At 43.6% G+C, this 17,528-nt stretch overlaps 1 protein-coding gene across 1 annotated transcript; it reads left to right on the forward strand.

Moving 5' to 3' along the window:
* The first annotated feature begins 10,199 nt into the window (after positions 1 to 10,199).
* On the forward strand, positions 10,200 to 17,519 carry aga (aspartylglucosaminidase). The gene is made up of 9 exons (XM_027014185.3): positions 10,200 to 10,520; positions 12,448 to 12,604; positions 13,234 to 13,346; positions 14,429 to 14,541; positions 15,644 to 15,758; positions 16,009 to 16,084; positions 16,418 to 16,525; positions 16,655 to 16,788; positions 17,229 to 17,519. The coding sequence occupies exons 1-9, from the start codon at positions 10,418 to 10,420 to the stop codon at positions 17,327 to 17,329; spliced, it is 1,020 nt and encodes a 339-aa protein (XP_026869986.3). The 5' UTR covers positions 10,200 to 10,417; the 3' UTR covers positions 17,330 to 17,519.
* Positions 17,520 to 17,528: the final 9 nt, after the last annotated feature.

The following is a 17,528-nucleotide window of genomic DNA, read 5'->3' on the forward strand; positions in this document are numbered from 1 at the left end:
CCCTGTGGTTTACCGCCTCTCTCTGTCACTCCCAGCTTCACTCTCTCACCCTGTGGTTTACCGCCTCTCTCTGTCACTCCCAGCGTCACTCTCTCACCCTGTGGTTTACCCTCTCTCTCTGTCACTCCCAGCGTCACTCTCTCACCCTGTGGTTTACCGCCTCTCTCTGTCACTCCCAGCGACACTCTCTCACCCTGTGGTTTACCCTCTCTCTCTGTCACTCCCAGCGTCACTCTCTCACCCTGTGGTTTACCGCCTCTCTCTGTCACTCCCAGCTTCACTCTCTCACCCTGTGGTTTACCGCCTCTCTCTGTCACTCCCAGCGTCACTCTCTCACCCTGTGGTTTACCGCCTCTCTCTGTCACTCCCAGCGTCACTCTCTCACCCTGTGGTTTACCGCCTCTCTCTGTCACTCCCAGCGTCACTCTCTCACCCTGTGGTTTACCGCCTCTCTCTGTCACTCCCAGCATCACTCTCTCACCCTGTGGTTTACCCTCTCTCTCTGTCACTCCCAGCTTCACTCTCTCACCCTGTGGTTTACACTCTCTCTCTCTTTCTCTCTCTGTTTCACTGTTTCTCGCTCTGTCTCTCTTCATTTTCCTGTTTTGCTCTGTTTTTCTCTCTTCAAAGTGCTTTACTGGTGTTAATCATAATTAAACAACTGTTGCCAAAGTGATCAAAAGTGATAAAATGGAGAAAAAGAAAAAATAAATTAAATGAACTGCATATAATAAAGTATCTTATATATACTTAGTGTAGACTCACTCACACATACTGTCTCTGTCGCTTTCTCTCTGTACATATGTTTCACATTCTCTTTCCTTTGTCTGTTCTCTGTCCATCTTCCTAGATTTCTATCTATCTATCTATCTATCTATCTATCTATCTATCTATCTATCTATCTATCTATCTATCTATCTATCTATCTATCTATCTATCTATCTATCTATCTATCTATCTATCTATCTATCTATCTATGAAACATTTTCATATTTAGAGAATGACCATTCCTGTAAGCCTCCAGCTATAAGGAAGAACCACTGAAAACTATTTCCTGCTCCATCATAAAGTAGAAAACTATAGAAAACTCTTCACACCTTTTCAAAAGGTAGAAAACAAAACATCTGAATAAGAAGAGATTGCTGGTAAGGCCTGTTCAGTCAATAAGAGCTGATTTTGTATAAATAAAAGAAATTTGGCAATCTGAGTGTCAAAAGCAACTTTCAGGCAAATTCAGCAGTGACCGTTAAAATCCCAGCATGGATAACAACCCCTGTAGCAGAGCGGAGCACAGCCCGCGCACACCACCTGCTCTTGGACATTATCATAAAGTGCACAGTCCAGCACCACATGCTCATTGCGAACTGTGAAGATGAACCTGTTTCGTTTCTGACCTCGCAAAACATTCAACAGCAGTTTGAATGACGGTCAGATTACAGCCATACATAAGGTGCTGGAATTATGATGCACAACAGATGAAGAACAGGTGCGATATGCAGGCGATGCGTGCCGAGCGGTGGGGGTGTGGTTGGGTTAGGATGCTCAGTGGCAGACGCTCCCTCCAAGCGAATGTGAGGGTTAGGTACTGGCTAAAGGGGGTTTGGAGAGATCGGAAGTAGACGACGTGAGATATACAGCGCTTCTGTCGAACAATTCCCACAGAGCATCCGCTGTGTAAATTAGTTTCAGCGTTTATACAACACTTGTTCTACGTAGGCCAGCCAGAGGTTAAACCGATTTCTTGTGATATTTAGCATGCCATCTCATGTCGACGCTAACTCTGCGTGATAAAGTTTCTCCATTTGATTGGGTCAGAACCTTTCTTTGATGGTTTGTCCATGGCCACGGTTTGTCTGTAGGCAGGGAATACTTCCTCTGCTTCCTCATCTTCTTGGGTTTGCTCTTGCCTTAGGAGTGTCTGTTCCAGTGCCACTGTTCCAGTGCCAATCCCACGCCTAGACCGGCACTAATTGGTCACAGAGAGCATAAGTTGGAGAGGGAGACTTTGGCATGCACGTAGGTCTGGGTGTTTTTCTAAGCAACAGTGTTCACAAATACCGTAATTGTGATGACAATAGATTAACTGGTCCTACAATTACAGCGTGGATTGCACGTCACATTTCAGCGAGAGCGGATTAACGCCAGAAACACCATTTGGTGCCTCTCTCTCGGTTTTCTGCCTCGCGGCTATATGTTGCTGTGGCATCTCCAGGACGCTTTCAAGTCGGTCCAGCCATGTCTACGTGCCCTGAGCAACAATAAGGACAATGAAGACTTCTGCAATGAAAATACTTTTCACCTTGGGGGTGGTGGGGTTTAGTGGGGATGGGGTGGGCTAACAATCTTCACGGCATTTGATTACAGCGCAGCTTCAGGAAAGGAGCGCTCAAAGCTGGAGCTTCTCAAAGACGGCGTGGAACTCAAAGACCCCCTGCCGCTCACACCCAAATGAGAAATCTCCCCACGTTGCCGCGACCCGTCCAATCAGAGCAGGCTACGCCTGGTCGGGAGGCTCATCCTCCGGCATTCACGCATGGTCTATCACTAACTTATCAAAGAAAGACTACACTCTCATACATAGTGCCTATGCACAGCCCTTCTCTTGAAGGAGAACATGCCTGGAATACAAATGAAAATCACAGGCTGGAGGATAATGCCCTACAGGATGAGTGGGAGCTGTCCCTTTGCGTAAACATACAGGCAGCGCCGGGTGGCCGCAGTGAAACTCACACGCAGGACGATGAAACGAAGGTGTCAGTACACTCTGGCTCGGACCACAGGCTCTTAGGTCATGCGCAACAGCTGACAGGCTCACACAGCAGTGGTGTAACGTGCCGATGGAAAGAAAAGCAAAGAATCCCAGACAAACGTGGGTCAAATGGAACACCTCCACACCTCCACCGGGGCATGACGGAGGGTTAAGTCCCATTCTGTTTCTGAATCCAGCACTGTTTAACATTGTCATTGTCTCCTTGATTACTTCAAGAGTTATCACTAAAGAGCGATGGCTGAACAGCCAGGTGTATATGGATAACCATTACGTAATTTAGCGATTACTTGGTGTCTTTAAATATTGAAGTAATGTGGCAGAGTGTTTGGCTAGAAAAACAAAAACAGACCACAAACATTATCCCTTCCACAAATGGTACAGTCATTAACATTTTTTTTTTTTGATGTTCTTACCTGAAAAAAATAATCGATTTCCCTCTAGGAAATAAATTTATCTTATAAATCAGATTATAAAGCAACACTGCATTAATATACATAAAGATCTTAGGTATTAAAAAAGAAACACTTTGCGTTAAATCTATCTCAACTGTTTTCCCTAAGATGATTTCTCAACCTTCTCTTTAGTAAAATGGTATACAGACATTAACAATTTCCGCAAGTAGTGAAAATGAAAAGATGATACATGTGTTAATAAAGTGCACACCCCTTATATGCTGAGGTTCAAGGTGTTTTTATTATGATACTAATCTGAGTTGTAGGTATTATTAACTAGAATATCCTCAATTAAATCCAAAGGATACACTTTCCTTTAAAGTGTTAACACCTCTCATCATGTACAAGTTATTCCTAATCTGGCCATCCTAAAACGGATGTGACAGCTCACTCACACTGTAATCTTGCCCAGTACCTTTACCTCCAGGTCTCTCTCAGATGAACTGAACTGAACTGAGCTGAACTGAACTGAACTGAACTGAAATGAAGTGAGCTGAGCTGAGCTGAGCTGAGCTGAACTGAACTGAGCTGAGCTGAGATAAGCCGAACTGAGTTGAGCTGGGCTCAACTGGGTTCAGTTCTCTGCAGGGCAATCAGACACACTCCCTTGTTTTGGCATTTTCAAGCATGCTCTCCCAGAGATACGGGGTAGTAAAGAATATCTTTAAGAAACAGTTCTCCTGTCCTAAAGAAATGCACATGCTGCAAGTTTAACTTTAGAAAGAGTATGCTGAATAGCACCTCATCATTTACACAGCTACAGACTCACAAGAAGAGTCTCCTATGGTGTCATATCAGCACACGTCATATCAGTTTTTTAAATTTGTTATGTTTTTTCACTATTAATTAATCACTAATTCATTTATTGATTGAGCTACGTCTTCCATGATCTATGATCTTTATGAATAATAATTCTGAATACTTTATATTCCTTTCCTTTTTCTCTCACTCACACTTTGAATGTCTTCATTTCTCTGTTAAACCACAAATTCATTTACTATTGATTGTGTACAATAATGAGCAAAACTGTTTTTTTTTCTTTAGAGCCAGGGCTTTAAAAAAATAAATAAATAAATAAATAAAAACCTAACTCAATTTATGTGCTCAGAAGTACACTATAAATCATTTCAATGAGATTAACTACTTTTTGATTGGCAAAAATTTATAGGGCCACCGTCAGAGCAACGCAGACCGAGTATCATTAATGTGACAAAAATGCTGACAAATTATAGCTGGGGAAGAGACTGAGGAGATAATTACACATATGCACGACTCGAGTCACCATTCGCCGGTGTTTGCGATAATCACTCCGCCGCTCAGCTGCAATTACTGATAAACAGCTGCCCGGCGGAGTCCGGTAAAGCGAGCCACGGTGCATTCCTGCTGCAACAACCGCGGGCACGTGCTTTTCGCGTTGGCCCTCGGTTCCCCGCGCGCTCACCGCGAGCTCCTTTATCGGCGAGTAGCAGAAGGAAACCAAAACGCGCGACAGGCTGCAGGACTCGAGTGTGCAGCCTCCTGTAAAGGGCACCTGCTACGCCCTTACCTCGTTTGGTTCCCCTGTAAAACTGATGATGGTTCCCCTGTAAACCTGCGAAAGCGTTGGTTTTGAAACAAGGAGATTGAAGCGCGTATCTGTGGGTGACTCTGTAGCGCCGCCTGCTGGTCAGAGAGAGCCATTACCGCTACAGTAAAGAGTTTGACCCAACGTGGTCCAGTTAGACGGGCTTGCAGTGTATGTTGACGATGTGAGAAAGCAAAATGATTGAAACGGATTTCCCTGAGACAGATATGTGTCAGAATCGCTGATTAAACCGTGCCGTACATCTGATTGTCTTTATCTGACACCGTCAAGTTGTCGTGTATGCCGTGTAGCTGCTAGTGAAATAGTCATGCAATGCACATTCTGTATTCTACTCTTCTAATGTACCTATTCACTCTTTTTTATTGTTAACCACGCACCCCCCCACCAAACCATTCACTGTGAAATATTAAAGAACCTCTTGTTCATTTCCAAGATATTAATTATTCCAAGATAATAATAATTATTATTATTCAATTAATTATTAGTCAGTATGCAAAAAGTGCAATAAAACATAATTAATAAAAACAACTTTAATGAAAATATGGTAAATAATAATAAAAGCTCAAATGTAACTTTTATGGTTATGAAACATCATGCAAAAATCCAATCTCTGTGGAACTACACTGCACATCACAAAATGTGGTTAGCAGTCAGTGAGACTGGCATCTGCACACCCCCATTGTTTTTCTAGACAAGCTCATGATATGAGGCTCAGATCCCCACAGAATCACCTGCAGGGGAGTTTATATCCCTCCATCTGACCCCTGACCTCCATGCTGCCATCTTTATCGCAGATCTCTCTCTTTGTCTTTCTTTGCTGACTGGCTACAGTGTCTGCCTGCAGGTGGCTTTAGGCTGGCGGATGGAGAAAACCCAAGCTGGATCTCCACGAGGGCTCCGGAGCCGAATGGATGCTGCACCTCCACTCAGAGGCTCCTCTCTCTTACGGACACAGCTCGCAGCCTTCCAGACATTTGGATGACTGGAACGAAATGTTTCAGCCTCCCTAGCAAAGAGTTAAGAAACTGCACTGCGGACCTGCAGATAACGTAATGTTTCAGTTATCACTGCTCCCACCAGCTTACACAGTGCCATTTCTTATCATATACAGCTATCAACAACTTTCTGTACTTTTACAACTAGGTGTTTTGTTTTTTTTTACTTGCAGATAAGCTGGTCTCATGTTCTATAGCAGACTGCAGGCAATGCAATTTCAGCATCTAGAACTGAGCTTTACCAAAATAAATAACAATAAAATGTCTATAAAAACCTGTGTGCTTAGTGGACCTTTAAAAATAGCAGTCAGCCTTGCTAACTTTAATGTATTAGTCAGCTTCATATATATATATATATATATATATATATATATATATATATATATATATATATATATATATATATATATATATTCTTTCCTTTTTCTCCTTTTCTTATTTCAGTCTCTTGCTATCCCTTTTTCCTAGCAGCTAGAGGGTCCTGCATAGAATCTTAGCCTCTTAGCTGAATAGAAACCTTGAATGCTGTTCCTGGGATCTGCTGGAGCCGTTCTCCCAGTTTGGGGGTCATATCCCCTAGTGCTCCGATTACCATAGGAACCCCTATATACACAGCAGTAGAAGCAGAGTACAGTTGTCAGGGGGTGGCATGGTAAGGAAAAACACAAGAAAAAACCCTTCAGAGACTATATCAGCAGGTGCAAGCTGACCTCTCCCACAATGCCTTGTTGTTACCAGCAAGCAATTTAAAGGTCCAAGCCAGCAAGATAAAAAGAAATTCAGAAATCTTTAGAAATATTTTTATAGTTATTGTTAAATTTGGTGAAAGGAAAACTAATGTCCCAAGATCTGCAAATAATTAAAATTATATATATATATATATATATATGCATGTACAGTATTTAAGAGGACGTGATAATTTCTTTCTACCTGTTCATGCATTTCTATATGTGACACTTGTTGACCCAGAGTTTCGGGGCACAGCTGAGACATGCACTGTATTGAAATGAGCTGGAGTATTAGGAAGGCTGTTTGATGGTGGGCGCACCTGCAGGGTTGCTGCAGGCTGGACTCACACTGGCCACGGTTGCCTCTGACAGGGAGTGATGGGCAGCGCTGGGTTAGGACTGCCGATGCAGGCTGTCTGACTGACCCTGTGTCTCTCTGGAGAGACGGGGCAGTCCAGCTGCAGAATGAAGACCGGACCCTGCAGAGGCAGCCACTGGTAATGGTCTTGTGATGTAATCACTTTTGCAGAGAAGAAAAAATACATTTTACATTCTCTGCGGAGATAAAGGGAAGGAGAGGAAAAGTTTCTTTTTGTTGAAAATTGTACTGTAAAATATATATACTTTCATTTTTTTTTAATAAACACACACATTTTGTACTTAGCACATAAACAATGAGTTAAATGGTTTTCCAAAATATGGTTTAACCTTCTTTTATCTATTTAATGTCTTGCTAAATCTTTTTAAAAACATTTAAAGGTATATGTATGTTCTCTAAACTTTAGTGCTGAAAGCAAAAGTGTGCTGTAAACAAGGATGTTCATATTTCTCTCTGCTGTTGTTTAAGGATCCCACCGTGAAATCTTAAAAAAAAAAAAAAAAAAAAAAAAAAGAATTTCTTTGAGAAATTGGTTGAGGTTGCGGAGAGAACTTGTATGTGTCTTTCCTTAAAATGTGTCAGAACAGAAATTGAACTGCAAACATTAGAAAAAATATGAGCAAACAAAAACATGCAAACTGTAAGGTAACGAAACATTGAGCAGAACCCACAGGCTGGAGACTGGAGTACGGACTGGTGGAAAGCTGGATCTGGAGGGTCTCCTAGCCCAGGAAAAGAGTTTGGTCTGAGGGACCACTGGCAGGCCACACAGGGGTGTGTGGGTGGAGTACCTGAAGCAAATAGGCCATGACTTTATTACTTAATGAGTATATGTTCAGTTCCACACACTCATACATTTCACTTATTTTTTTCCTGTCATTAGTGCTTTCATTCTAGTATAAAGAAGATTTTTTTGACCCACAATATCTTTAGTGAAACATGTTAGTGTTTTGTTCATCTGATAGAATTCAATACATGCATAGATTGTGCTATGCAGCAAACAAGTAAATTAAAATAATGGTTTTTTTTTTGGGGGGGGGGGTTGGAGGGGGGGTGGCTACATTGTTTGTAGGCTGCTGTGTGTGCTGTGTTCAGACTAGCTGGTCCATACTGGCCTAATCTAACAACAGCTCACTTTCAATTTCCCCTTTAATTAGCTGCAGAACATAAATAGGGCAAAAATTCAGAATCAAGCTAACTGCTCAACTTTGGTCATTAGTATTACTGTTAGCATTGGATTGGCATAATATTGGATAGGAATTTACATGTAATGAACGGCAAAGAGATCTTAATGTGCATTCTCTGAGTTCGGGTTATTTGTTTGTCTCAATTTGAGTTAATATAATGTTAATGAGGGCTGCTGTATGCTGTTCCTACATGTTACGTCTTTCAGAAAGTTCTGTGTTTTAAATCTCATTTTAAAAAGAGCCTTGGGAATATTGTTTGTGCATATGCTATAACATCTGACACTTTTCTTGATTACAAATAGCAAAACCTTCCTTTCAAACTGCAAAACATGACAGATTGTCTTCTCTCATCCTCTTATGGGATTCCACATTTCCACCTCTTTTTCTTTCTTGGAGGACTCAAAGATTCAGAGCTTATCTGACCCCCCACTCCCCAAAAAACATTTGGGCACATCATAAACGTGTTGTTTTTGCATTTATTATCTGTGGAATAAACCTACAGAGCTATGCAGATTAAGATACAATGATGCTGAACAGGGCAGACTAAATCTGCTTTTATTCTCCACCACACCTGCTATCAGCAGTCGTTGATCAAAATTCAACTCTGAACCATTAAAAAAAAAAAAAAAGATACCCTTACATACTCTCCAGCCGCTTACTCGTCTGTGTGGTCTGGGTTGCCCTTTATTTGATGCTTATATTGTTGTTTGCATTGTTTTGTCCATGACAGACCCTTGAGATTAGTTTCAATAACCAATTTATCACCCAATCTATCTAAAAATAAGATAACCTAACAACTAAATCGGTTTAAATGGATTCATTTGCAGAAAACAGAGATTATTTTTGAACTTTGGCATTTTTGCTAGAAGCGTGTTTGTAACGCATTATGAAAGAGCATCTCTTTCTAATCCTCTCCCTACTCTGCCATTGTATCACTGCCCCTCTGGCTACATAGTGCTCCGTCTCACACACCACCTCGTCATCCTGCGATCTGAGGTCTAAGGCTCACGCTGCTCTGATGCTGCGCCTCCTCTTATGCAATTCTTCTCAGAGCTCACCTTTACCATCTTTGTCCTAACAACACTGAGTTTGGTTGCAGTAAGTTGGTCTAGACAGTTATTGTGTTGTAAGATAAACTGGATCAGCATAGAGACATGCCAGGGTGCCATTAGAACATCTGGCCAATTCTCGTTTATCGAAATGTAGTCCTTAACTCATGAGCCAATCAATCATAAAAGTGTAGGGTCAAATTGGATTCTAATCAAAATCTTTATACAAACATTTGTTGCAGCTGGACTGAAATATGAAATTTGGGAATTTATTATTATTATTATTATTATTATTATTAATAATAATAATAATTTTCGAACTTTAGAAAAGGACAAGAAATTGCAAGCCAGAAAGATACCGCTTATGATGCTTTTACTGATGCTGATTGTGGGTTAAATTTGGCCTGAACGGTATTTAAGAGTTAATAAAAGACATTAACTTAGAATATCAGTGACAGTCTGTACTCTGTGTGTTTATCGAGATGTGTTATAAGGCTGAACTCTATTTAAAGGCAGAGGTAGAGAGAGAAATAACGCCTGAGAAATAGCCTGCTAGACCGAGGTCAGTAAGAGAAAAGGTACCAACGGCGGCTGTGTTTTTAATAACACACTCCAGGGGCTCTTCCAGAAACCCCACAACCTCATCACGCCTTGAGCGGTTCTTCAGCCTCCTTCGTTGACTTGTTCATGGAGCATTATTATCGGGGCAAACCCATGAATAAAATATAACAGAAACGAGTACATTCTCTTTCATGAATAATGTAAACCCAAATGCAATATCCTCGCTTCCCTTCCCAGATCAGACCAGTGCTTTGTCACACGGGGAGCTGTTGCTCTCTCCGGTTTAACATGTGAGGAGGCAGCGCTGTCCCGTCCCTGTCCACATCCTTTACTGTCCTTTGCGGTGTCCGTCTCCGAGACTGTGCGGAGCCTAAAGAGAACAACTGCTTCGTTCCGCCAGACGAGATCAGTGCCTGCGGAGCTGCAGTTCAACCCTTCAGCCTTCACACGTGTTAGCGTCCGCCGTGACGTCACCCGGCCCGTTCATTTCGGACATCATGTGACAAAACACGGAAGTGCAAAGCGCCACCGCTCCTGGATGGTGGAAGAGAAGTAGCTTTTCCAATGTTTCCCAGTGTCTCCCAGTCATACGGCCGAATTGATCCGCTGCTTCAGAGACTCGAGGAACTCAGTCGGTAGCTGGTTAACACGCGTGCGATGCGCGTAACTCCACAACTCTAGCCAAGTACAAGAGGAAGGATATTTTTCGTCATGATCCAAACTTGGATCTTTTTCATCTATTTACTTCCGATAACTCAAGCTTTTTTGCCACTCGTGATGAACACTTGGCACTTTGAGAATGCGACTGTTGCAGGCAAGTGAGAATAAAAGTTAAGCCTACTGGGAAACTAACGTTAGCACGTTAGCTCGTTTGAGCTTGTAGATGTCTTCTGCTCCTGGTGCGGATCAATAAACCTCTCAGACGTTCCTATAGCGTGTAGGCAGTCTGTAACCCCTGCACGGTCTCTTTCTCTCCCGCATGGGACGGTCTGTAACCCCTGCACGGTCTCTTTCTCTCCCGCATGGGACGGTCTGTAACCCCTGCACGGTCTCTTTCTCTCCCGCATGGGACGGTCTGTAACCCCTGCACGGTCTCTTTCTCTCCCGCATGGGACGGTCTGTAACCCCTGCACGGTCTCCTTCTCTCCCGCATGGGACCGTCTGTAACCCCTGCACGGTCTCTTTCTCTCCCGCATGGGACGGTCTGTAACCCCTGCACGGTCTCTTTCTCTCCCGCATGGGACGGTCTGTAACCCCTGCACGGTCTCTTTCTCTCCCGCATGGGACGGTCTGTAACCCCTGCACGGTCTCTTTCTCTCCCGCATGGGACGGTCTGTAACCCCTGCACGGTCTCCTTCTCTCCCGCATGGGACGGTCTGTAACCCCTGCACGGTCTCCTTCTCTCCCGCATGGGACGGTCTGTAACCCCTGCACGGTCTCTTTCTCTCCCGCATGGGACGGTCTGTAACCCCTGCACGGTCTCTTTCTCTCCCGCATGGGACGGTCTGTAACCCCTGCACGGTCTCTTTCTCTCCCGCATGGGACGGTCTGTAACCCCTGCACGGTCTCTTTCTCTCCCGCATGGGACGGTCTGTAACCCCTGCACGGTCTCCTTCTCTCCCGCATGGGACGGTCTGTAACCCCTGCACGGTCTCTTTCTCTCCCGCATGGGACCGTCTGTAACCCCTGCACGGTCTCCTTCTCTCCCGCATGGGACGGTCTGTAACCCCTGCACGGTCTCTTTCTCTCCCGCATGGGACGGTCTGTAACCCCTGCACGGTCTCTTTCTCTCCCGCATGGGACGGTCTGTAACCCCTGCACGGTCTCTTTCTCTCCCGCATGGGACGGTCTGTAACCCCTGCACGGTCTCCTTCTCTCCCGCATGGGACGGTCTGTAACCCCTGCACGGTCTCTTTCTCTCCAGCATGGGACGGTCTGTAACCCCTGCACGGTCTCCTTCTCTCCCGCATGGGACGGTCTGTAACCCCTGCACGGTCTCCTTCTCTCCCGCATGGGACGGTCTGTAACCCCTGCACGGTCTCTTTCTCTCCCGCATGGGACGGTCTGTAACCCCTGCACGGTCTCCTTCTCTCCCGCATGGGACGGTCTGTAACCCCTGCACGGTCTCTTTCTCTCCCGCATGGGACGGTCTGTAACCCCTGCACGGTCTCTTTCTCTCCCGCATGGGACGGTCTGTAACCCCTGCACGGTCTCCTTCTCTCCCGCATGGGACGGTCTGTAACCCCTGCACGGTCTCTTTCTCTCCCGCATGGGACGGTCTGTAACCCCTGCATGGTCTCCTTCTCTCCCGCATGGGACGGTCTGTAACCCCTGCACGGTCTCTTTCTCTCCAGCATGGGACGGTCTGTAACCCCTGCACGGTCTCTTTCTCTCCCGCATGGGACGGTCTGTAACCCCTGCACGGTCTCTTTCTCTCCCGCATGGGACCGTCTGTAACCCCTGCACGGTCTCCTTCTCTCCCGCATGGGACGGTCTGTAACCCATGCACGGTCTCTTTCTCTCCCGCATGGGACGGTCTGTAACCCCTGCACGGTCTCCTTCTCTCCCGCATGGGACGGTCTGTAACCTCTGCACGGTCTCTTTCTCTCCCGCATGGGACGGTCTGTAACCCCTGCACGGTCTCTTTCTCTCCCGCATGGGACGGTCTGTAACCCCTGCACGGTCTCCTTCTCTCCCGCATGGGACGGTCTGTAACCCCTGCACGGTCTCTTTCTCTCCAGCATGGGACCGTCTGGTAAGGGCACGGGGGAGCGCCGTGGACGCGGCTGAGGCGGGATGCGCGCAGTGTGAGCTGGAGCAATGCGACGGCAGCGTGGGATACGGCGGCAGTCCCGACGAACTGGGGGAGACCACTTTGGACGCTATGATTATGAACGGGTAAGCCAGTTTAACAGGGCTTGTACTCCACATTTCAATCATGAAATGCATTATGCAAACCATTGCTACTTCTGAAAATGGAAAAGGAAAAGTTTCAAATATGCATATTAAAAACAAGTATGCAAGTTAAAAACAATGCACAGACAATGTGGAAACAGATTCTGCAAACTGATGGAACAATAGTGTTTTTTAAGTCTGTAGTGTTATGTACAGAGTGAATTGATAGGCTGAAATATCAAAGGTACTACGGAAATATTGCATAACCTGTGTGTGTGTGTGTGTGTGTGTGTGTGTGTGTGTGTGTGTGTGTATGTATAAGAGTGAGAGAGAATTAAGTCCTTAAGCACCGTAGTCGAACGGCCTGTAGAAAAACAACATCTCTTAAGAGCCTAATAACATAAATTATACAAACATTCCTATTTTAAAAAAAAAATTAAAAAATAAATATATATATATATATATATATATATATATATATATATATATATATATATATATATATATATATATTTTTTTTTTTTTTTTTTTAATGACAGTTCCATTGGAACATATAGAAACATAATTTGTGGATGGAAAGTACCATTTCTTTGTCTATGTGCTGTATAAAATAACAGGACTTTCTTGTTCAGTGACACAATGGACCTGGGGGCTGTGGGAAATCTGCACCGAGTGAAGAACGCAGTGGGCGTGGCTCGAGCCGTCATGGAGCACACAGACCACACCTTGCTGGTGGGCGAGGCAGGTACAGTGAAGCCCCGCCCCTCCTCTCCTCCAGAGCAGCTCTGCATCCTGGGGCTTCTTGCTTTCTGACAGCAGTAGGTTACCAACTCTACTGCTGGAGATGTGGCTTCGGAGCTTTGTATCGTCTCCTGCCCTCGATAAGTGTTTTCAGGAGAATAGGAGAATTGTCAGTGTTAAATGTTGCCTCATTCACATATAGGCGCTTTTAATTATGCATTAGATTCCCTTTCTTAACCATCGGATAAGATGACAATGCAGCTGTCTGAACAGGATTTCTGTCTGCACAATTTTTTCCCCCTCATTTCCCATTGGCTGCACCAACAAGTCATTCAAAAGATCAACTTGTGCTAGTCCATTCAGTCCAGTCTTGCTCCAGCTGTAGCTGTTAAAGATGAAGTTATGGACTCGTTTCTCCTTCATGCACCCGCCCACTTGCTCACTGAGCTGTGTAATCTCCCCCAGTCTCAGATGAGTGCCTCAGTCAGCCAGAAACACAAGACAGGGGATTTTATAAAATCACTAGCCCTCTTTGTGCTCGATTTAAACAGTTCACTTCACAGCTTGACCCAAAGTGCTCAACTTTGACAGCTTGGTTTAGCAATCCGGAGAGAGCCAAGAGAGGTCATCTGAGAGGTGAGGCCTGATCTGAGGCCTGTCAAACAGCGATTGTGAATATCACAATGCAAAGAGTAGGATTTCAGCTAGCGGATCTGAGGTCTGTCATAAAAAGTGAGTTTGAATATCACAATGTGAAGAGCAGGATTTTTTTGGTCTACTTGCATACTGTTAAAAGATGGAAGCATGCAAAATGTGGTTAAATACCATTTTATTTAGGCTAAATTCAGTTATATCTTTTAATTATATATCCTCTTAAAGACTTACATTGCAGAGTTAAATAATAGATCTGAACAAATCTCTACCTACTTTACCCGAGTAAAGATTTTTTTATTTGTGCCTGATTTTTCTCTGTCTTCTGTGTTTATATTAGCCTTTGGCTGTTTCAAATCCACTTTGTCCACATGTGATTTTTGTTGCATGCTCTATATATTGTAATATACCTGCTTCAATTTCCCTGACCTGCAGCTTCTGCATTTGCTCAAGACATGGGCTTCAAAGCTGAAGATCTGACCACCAACAGGTCACTGAACATTTTCTTCCAGTGGCTGAAGACGAACTGCCAGCCCAACTTCAGAAAGGTGGGGGGTTCTTCTTCCTCTTCTGCAGCTCATACCCAAACATTTGAAGATGTCCTTGACATCAGAACACTGTTCGTTTGGCTGGTTTAGTTGCGAAAGGGGTTTTTTGGAAGCCAAAGCTTGGAGCGCCATCTCATTAAGGAATTTTGAGTCATCACATTTGAGGTTTTTGAGTCATCTCGTTAAGGTTTTTGGATGGACATCTAGCTTTAGCCAAGTTCAGTGGACCTCTGGAGTGCTTAGTTTAGGTAAAGATGACTGGCAGTAAGCAAGGATCCAACATTCTTGCCTCCTTATGTCCTTGTGTTTTTCCTTAGTGTTGAATAAGCACCGGTGAGGTTCCATAGTCCTTTGTCATAAGATTATGGCAAAGGCCTTTGGCACCTAAGATTAGGATAAAGGACTTTGGCACCTAAGATTAGGATAAAGGACTTTGGCACCTCACCAGTGCTTATGACAGAACTCTATTAGATTTAAGTGTCAGGTCCTTTAAAATTCCAACTTCATGTGAACTTTGGTGAGAGGTTTTGGAAGGATATCAGATTAATCTCAGCAATTTTCTTCAGGATCAATAACATTCTTATCTGTCTGTCTGTCTGTCTGATGAATATTTCATCATGGGTTTTGTGAAAAATACAATGCTTGATCCCAACATGCTGTTAGAGTTGGTACTTTCAAAGCCTTGTGGAAATGATGGCTTGATCTTTAAAAAAAAAAATGTTGTTCACACTGTAGAAGATTAAACTGGCTGGGTAGCTAGCCAGGTTAATCAAATCAGTCCTTTTCTTAGTCTTGGATAAGTGGGGAAACAAATGCATGAACGGTGCTAGGCAGCTGACAGCTGAGTACAGCAATAATTTTATTTTTGATGTGAAAAGATTTAAATAACACGTCATATTAGTTTTTAGAATTCTCTTCTCTAGTCATGGCAGCAGCATAAAATTGCATTAAACAAGTTAAATACACAAAAAAATCTTTATAGTAAATGTTCCAGCACAGTGCAAACACTGTTATGAGCACACAGTCCTCAGGATAACTGCTTCATGATTTACACAGTTAATGAGAAAATTAGAGTTGGATTTGCTTTTTGCTTAATTTCCAGAATGTTTTACCAGACCCTTCCAAGTCATGCGGGCCATATAAGCCTGAACCTAAGCAGAAGTGGAGATCCCAGAAAGCACGCACACAAACAGATCTCCACTCCCACGACACCATCGGTAATGAGCTCTATCTGTGCTAAGGTACAAACAGGTTAGATAACGCACACCAGGTTGCCCTGTGTACTATACTTAAACTGCAGAACCATTAACTGCACTCTTGACCTGAGCTTTGATTTTTTCATTAAGCTGTGAAGGGTGGAGGTTTTGATGGGAGGGGAGCTGAACAGGAGGGGGCTAGCTACCCATAATCCCCAGTGCTGTGATACTTGAGTATATGAATCAGTTTGAGTGCTCTTGTCTTGATTAGGAATGATTGTGATTGGACAGAACGGTCAGGTGGTCGCTGCAACCTCGACCAATGGAGCGACCCATAAAGTACCTGGGTAGGTACGAATTTTTTTTAAGAATGTTGCTGTTATTTTGTGTAATTAATCTAATTTGAACTACTTGGTTAATCAGAATGAATTATGAACTAGAATGTTTTGAGACTAGTCATGGCTTATGTCAATCCCACCAGGGGGGAAAAAATCCACATAGAGTACAGTTGAAGGAGAAAATGTGACTTATACTCACAGAAAAGTAATGTAGGATGGTACAAATGCTGAATAAATAATGTTTTTACAGCTTTTCTGATGTAAATGAATTCATTTTTGCTGCTCTTTGTGTGTGTGTGTGTGTGTGTGTGTGTGTGTGTGTGGTGCACATGTGCGCTTTAGACGAGTAGGGGACTCCCCAGTGGCCGGAGCGGGTGCCTATGCAGACAGCACAGCAGGGGGCGCAGCAGCTACAGGCCAAGGAGACATTATGATGCGTTTCCTTCCCAGGTAAGCTTACTAGTCTTACTGAAACATGGCCTAGGATTAAATACCAGCCCCCTACTTTAGCTTTGATAATCGCAGATAGAATGGCCAGAACATGTAGGATTCTCAGCCCGACTGCTGTCTGGTTGGTAGCTATTTGGCTGTGGAACTGATGAGGTCAGGCATAGATCCCACCACTGCCTGCAAGACCGCCATCTCCAGGATCAAAAAGTACCACGGAGATTTCTTCGGGGCTATTATCTGTGCCAGCAAAACGGGGGAATATGGTGAGTTTTTACTGCTTCAGGTTATTTCTCCTTCAAGTTTACTATTTTGTCCAGTGATTCTTCTTCACGTTATGAAATAGCTATTATACTGACAGTCACTTGCATGTTTTGAGTTTCTGTAGTAAACATGGCCGTCCCCGTGTGGAGGACCTACTCTGTGAGGCATAAACTGGCTCAATTAGTTTTTTCATCTAATGTGAGCTGCATGTTCTAGAAAAATTAAAACAGTAAATAACGACTTCCATAAAAATTGTTTGCTACGTTTCAGTGGTAAAAATTACTTATTGCTCCTTTAAGCCAGTCATTACTTTAATAACCTCTAAGCACTCTGTTGAATTGTTTAGCTAATTTGTTGTTAATTAATGTATAATGAAGCAGTTTGGCAGTACATTGCTCAGTACTAAAAACTACACGAATCAAAACTGGTTCTGTGTTCAAAGGTGCGGCTTGCAGTAAACACCCCGGGTTTGGCGAGTTCCCCTTTATGGTATTCAACTCAAGGACAAACAGACCAGTCATGGAGAAGGTGGACTGTTTTTAGTTGCAGCCAGTACAGGTGACTTTATTTGAACCTCAGGCAGCCTTGTACTGTACCAACCTGCACAACCAGAGAAACCTAACAAATGTTGTATTTGACTGTGAAGAAGAACTGTGGTAAAAAAAATGTACAGGAATAATTTTAATGAAAAATCATAGTTTATTTGAATTTTATTAAACATTTTCACAACGATTCTGAGATG

The sequence above is a fragment of the Electrophorus electricus genome, chromosome 16, assembly GCF_041902795.1.
Source record: "Electrophorus electricus isolate QZ-2024a chromosome 16, ASM4190279v1, whole genome shotgun sequence".
Lineage (NCBI taxonomy): Eukaryota > Metazoa > Chordata > Actinopteri > Gymnotiformes > Gymnotidae > Electrophorus > Electrophorus electricus.